General features: G+C 46.0%; 1 protein-coding gene across 1 annotated transcript in view; it reads right to left on the bottom strand.

Annotated features, from left to right (window-relative positions):
- The window catches only part of GPATCH1 (G patch domain containing 1), a 53,163-nt gene that overhangs the window by 38,387 nt on the left and 9,202 nt on the right, over nucleotides 1–5,574 (bottom strand). The window contains exons 2-4 of the mRNA XM_011948821.1: nucleotides 3,377–3,482; nucleotides 896–1,056; nucleotides 146–243 (exon numbers count right to left, since the gene is read on the bottom strand). Coding sequence (XP_011804211.1) covers nucleotides 146–243; nucleotides 896–1,056; nucleotides 3,377–3,482 — 365 coding nt within the window. The remainder of the gene's footprint in view (nucleotides 1–145; nucleotides 244–895; nucleotides 1,057–3,376; nucleotides 3,483–5,574) is intronic.

The raw sequence follows: 5,574 nt of genomic DNA, 5'->3' as shown, positions 1-5,574 counted from the left end.
CCCAGGAGGCAGAGGCTGCAGTGAGCCAAGATCGCACCATTGCACTCCATCCTGGGGGACAAGAATGAGACTTAGTCTCAAAAAAAAAAAAAAAAAAATATACATACTGCAGCAGTGATACTAGTTAATCAATTAACATACATACCAGGTTTCTGTCGGCGTGGCCGTCTCTTTACTCGAGGACCAACTCCTTGTCCTTCTTTCCAACCCATTTTTCTTAGCAATTCGAAACCAACAGATAATCTAGGATAGCAAGGCATTGAAAATGAACTTTTCAAAATAACATTAACAAAGAGTATGAAATAAGCGGCTTCTGAGTTCCTGCTCAGTTCCTAGGCCTGTCTTGCTTGGGCCCTTGCCCTCACCCACATTACAACTGGCGTGACGTTGTCATTCCAGCCACAGCAGGCTGCAGTGGGGTGCACGCCTGAACTGGGAAGTCAATCAGATGACCTCTCTCCTGGGCCTTTAGAATGGGATCACAGGGACTCTAGACAGTCCTTGCCAAGCATGTGGCCTGGGAATCCCTGAAGGTCTAAGGCTGTCATATCAGGCCACAAGCCCAGGAGCACAACAAGGAGATACACAGAAAGTGAGGATAGAAGGAGGCAGGCAGAAGCAAGGCTATAAGGTCTGGAGGGATGGTGTGAGAAGTCACTGCAATTCCTAACAGCTCTCCAGCCTCCGCAAGCCCCAACAGCACAGTTAGTGGCTGGAGTTCTTGATCTCTCAGTGCAGTGACAGTGCAAGATCCTTTAGGCAAAATCCCCTTTTTCACTTAGACTCTGCCTAAGAAGGCTTGTCTTACTTGCAAACAAACTATCCCTCAGCAAGAGAATCATACACATGCGAAACACCGGTGCTAAGATCACAACAGTCAGAAGGAAATGCTTACTTTGCTGGTGTAATGAGGTCATCAAGGAGGGTGGCTCCAGGAATCGGGGCAGTGGCAGCAGCCAACTGCCTGGCCTTTTCTCGTATTCTGTCTTTGGTTTTGGAGGCAAAATCGTCTGTGGTGACGATCGCTTTGGGTGCTATCCCAAATTCACTAAGATCCTTCAAAAAATTCAAACAGAATTATATATTTGGAAAGTGACTATACCCAATACATCACATAGTTTGATTTCTGTTTAAAAAAAAAAGTTAAAACTACAAAATTTAGGTCAGGATCAGCAGAGTGACAGACGTACACACAACTGTATTTTTTATTTTTTATTTTTTTGAGATGGAGTTTCTTTCTTGTTGCCCAGGCTGGAGTGTAATGGCCCAATCTGGGCTCACCGCAACCTCCGCCTCCCAGGTTCAAGTGATTCTCCTGCCTCAGCCTCCCAAAGTGCTGGGATTACAGGCATGAGTCACCGTGCCCAGCCTCACACTGACTTTAGAAGCTCATCCTCATACATGGTAAAGTCAGTAGCCAAGGTCAGGAGGGCATGAGAGTCACTACTCATCAGGGCCACCCTGAGCATGACCAAGCTGGGAAGACAGGAAGTAAGGACTGTGTTCTTCTCGACAGTATCTCAAAGGTCAGCGTGCAGGGGACAAAGCTTGGAGTCCCAGCCAGCAAGCATTCACAAGTGTGAGGGCTAGGCCTAGAGTCAGGTGCCTTTGCCTTTACTGGAGCAGATGTTGCTGGCTACCTGTCCAACCACTGTCATGCTTCCTCTTTCCTTGCAGAGTCCTGATGTTGTCTAGGTACCTGCCTTCCTCTGCGCCACCACACGCTGCAGGAGTGGTACTCCCAGTGTTGGGGAGGCAGGATTAGGAAGTGGGGCTTTGTGTCTTATCTAAGCCAGTCTTTTTGATTCCATTTTCCTTGCCAGGGACTGCATTAGGAATGGGCATGTAAAACAATTTGTGCAAGCAAATGTAGAGAAAATTCATGGTAGGACTTATATGAAAGGCTTCTTTTTTTTTTTTTTTTTTTTTGAGACAGAGTCTCGCTCTGTCGCCCAGGCTGGAGTGCAGTGGCACGATCTTGGCTCACTACAAGCTCCACCTCCCGGGTTCACGCCATTCTCCTGCCTCAGCCTCCGGAGTAGCTGGGACTACAGGCGCCCATCACCACGCCCGGCTAATTTTTTGTATTTTTGGTAGAGACGGGGTTTCATTGTGTTACCCAGGATCGTCTCGATCTCCTGACCTCGTGATCCACCCGCCTCGGCCTCCCAAAGTGCTAGGATTACAGGCAGGAGCCACCGCGCCCAGCCTACTTTGCTTTTAAGAAAAGAGCCTGCCAGTTGCACACCTGCAATCCCAGCACTTTGGGAGGCCGAGGTGGGTGAATCACCTGAGGTCAGGAGTCCAAGACCAGCCTGGCCAACATGGTGAAACCCCATCTCTACTAAAAATACAAAAATTAGCTGGGCATGGTGGTACATGCGCCTGTAATCCTAGCTACTTGGGAGGCTGAGGCAGGAGAATCACTTGAACCTGGAAGGCGGAGGTTGCAGTGAGCCGAGATAGTGCCACTGCACTCCAGCCTGGGCAACAGAGCGAGACTCCGTCTCAGGAAAAAAAACAGAAAAGGGACCAAAAGGAAGTTCTTCTCTTGGGCAACATCATCCTGGATGTGCTACCTGGAACTACTACAGCCATCTTGCAATCATGAGGAGAGGTAGTATAAGGACAAGCTGCCAGCAGAAGACTGAGAAGAGAGAGCCTGGGGTCTCAGCATATCTAGACTTCTTGCTACATGTTTCCTTCTAGATGATGCTACTCAAAAAAGGACGGAGACTTCCTTCCCTCTAACCTGCAGCCTAACGCATGCTGATATAAATGTTTTATTCAATCTTTTTTTTCCTCAACTTTTATTTTAAGTTCGAGGGTACATGCGCAGGATGTGCAGGTTTGTTACACAGGTAAATGTGTGCCATGGTGGTTTGCTGCACAGATCTACCCATCACTTAGGTCATAAGCCCAGCATGCATTAGCTATTCTTCCTGATGCTCTCCCTCCCTATTTAATCTTTATCATGAGTGAATCCACGACCAGATTTTAAGGGAGCAGAAGTTTAATTTTAGTGCAGTCACTCATGGTTCTTTACTGTAGTGTGCCTGAGAGTTACTGTGGAAAGCTGCAGACCCAGCACCATGGATACTGAGCTTTTGAGGTAATGGAGGCTTTTCCAGTAAATTGCCTGTATATGACTTTCCCCTTACACTCTTGATTTTAGAAACTGGCCCCAGTATAAAATGCTCCTTCAGTGAACAAGACTCTACTGATGTACAGGACCCTGTACATCAAATACCTAAAAGATAAAGCCTTACAAAGAGGAAATCGTACATCGGACCTTCTGGGGAGAGAGGAGGCACTTACAGCAACGAACTAGACCTTTCCCACCAGCGAATTGGCAATTAAAGTTTTGCACACCCACCTCTTCATCCATAAAATCTTCAGGACCAAGAACAGATTTGTCTGCTCTGTTCTGTCGTGAAGACACAAAGGTAGAGGGTGTCCATCCTGAAAAAAAAAGTTTAGAGCTTTACAATCCTAGAGAGTATTTGGGTCTATGAATAAATGATTACATAACATGTATGGACTTGAAACTCCCAATAACTATAAACTCTTAGGTACTTCCCATCTCACTGCTTACATAGACATAATTATTCCACATAAATTTCTTACGAATCCCTGTATCCCCTGATGCAAAACTTAGTGGATCCATTAAGGTTTCCCCATAAGAAAGTGAAACCAAGAGAAATAGAATTACACATTGAAAGTTAAACTGTGAAATGAACACAAGCAGATCTAAGCAGACAGCTGCAAGGTCACCCTAAAATGCAGGACCTGAGACCAGCAATCTCCATTGCCATATTAACTTTTCTAAAGAAATGATGTCATCGCTTCGCAGCCTTTTGGCTAAGATCAAGTGTAAAGATATGATGTCAGGGTGTTTTAATCAGTCACAATGGATAAAGAGAGTCACGGAAGGAATCCAGTCAGGGTACCCTGGTACTCAATCTGGCTGGTCCAAGGGCAATGGCTGTGCCAGGCCCCCAGGTCCATCAGACACTGGAATCCTATAATTAATGGTCTTGTTCCCTGACCATGGTTACTGAGCATGTGCCATGTCTACAAACAGGGAATGTCCTGGAGGTCACATATGTCTGTAACCTCTGCCATAAAGTTATTTAGTTTTCTCTAAGAGGGATGCATCTCCTTCCTGATTCTCTCCAAGGCTCTTGTGAGCTGAGGCATCTGGGGAAGGTCTACTCTCAGCAGGCGCACCACTGCACTAAAGCCTGAGTGACAGAGTGAGACCCTGTCTCAAAAAATAAATTAATTAATTAAATAAAATGGTAGGGCTGGGCACGGTGGCTTACACCTATAATCCCAGCACTTGGGGAGAACAAGGCAGGTGGATCACTTGAGGTCAGGAGTTCGAGACCAGCCTGACCAACATGGTGAAGCCTCTACTAAAATACAAAAATCAGCCGGGCATGGTGGCAGGCACCTGTAGTCCCAGTTGCTCAGGAGGCTGAGGCAGGACAACTGCTTGAACCCAGGAGGTGGAAGCTGAAGTGAGCCGAGGTCGTGCCACTGCACTCCAGCCTGGGCAACAGAGCGAGACTCCATCTCAGGGGGAAAAAAAAAATTATAAAAGATCTAGCCCATCTTTTTCTTGATAATTGCTTTGTGAGTTAATCAGTTCATCTTCCGTGCTCACTTCAGCAGCACATATAAGTTCATCTTCCATCCATAACTGAGATATAGAAAGCCATTTCTTCCAGTTCAAAAAAATGCTTCTAGATTAATACATCTTAAAACATACAATACTTTAAACAACTTGGCATTTATAAAAGTACATAACATAAAAGATTTAACTGATTTTTCCCCAGGTAGAGAGCACCGAGGAGCCAGTCATGCTGTGGTCCCCAATGTCTGAAGAGGACACCTGGTGACTCTTCCCTCAGCACTAACGCCATGCTGGCTCCTTAACCTCTCTGACCCTTGGTGGCCTCATCTGCAAGATCCCTGTGACACCTGCCCTCCTCACTCACTCAGTCACGAGACACAGTCAATGATTAACTGAAAGACTCTAAGAGTATGTTGTGAATGGCAAATACTCGGAAACATTTATCACCTTACAATAAAACGGAAGTCATTATCATCATTTAATCATCTGATTAGAAGGTACGCATTTTTTACAAAGTGGAGGAAAACTCTTTCACCATCAGATTGCAATCAATGAACAAGACACAAGTTGACTCTGGAAACACCCAAATATCCAAAGAACACAAAAGGTTACAGTGTATGTTCAGAGAAAGCTGAGCTCAGTGGCTCACACCTGTAATCCTAGCACTTCGGGAGGCCGAGACAGGCGGATCACTTGAGGCCAGGAGTTAAGAGACCACACTGGCCAACATAGTGAAACCCTGTCTCTACTAAAAATACAAAAAAATTAGCTGGACGTGGTGGTGGGCGCCTGTAATTCCACCTACTTGGGAGGCTGAGACAGGAGAATCGCTTGAACCTGGGAGGCGGAGGTTGCAGTGAGCCGAGATCGCGCATTTGTACTTCAGCCTGGGCAACAAGAGCAAAACTCCAACTCAAAAAAAAAAAAAACACTCA

This window comes from Colobus angolensis, unplaced genomic scaffold (genome assembly GCF_000951035.1).
Source record: "Colobus angolensis palliatus isolate OR3802 unplaced genomic scaffold, Cang.pa_1.0 Scaffold107, whole genome shotgun sequence".
NCBI classification, from domain to species: Eukaryota; Metazoa; Chordata; class Mammalia; order Primates; family Cercopithecidae; genus Colobus; species Colobus angolensis.
This window is presented reverse-complemented; position numbering and strand designations above follow the sequence as displayed.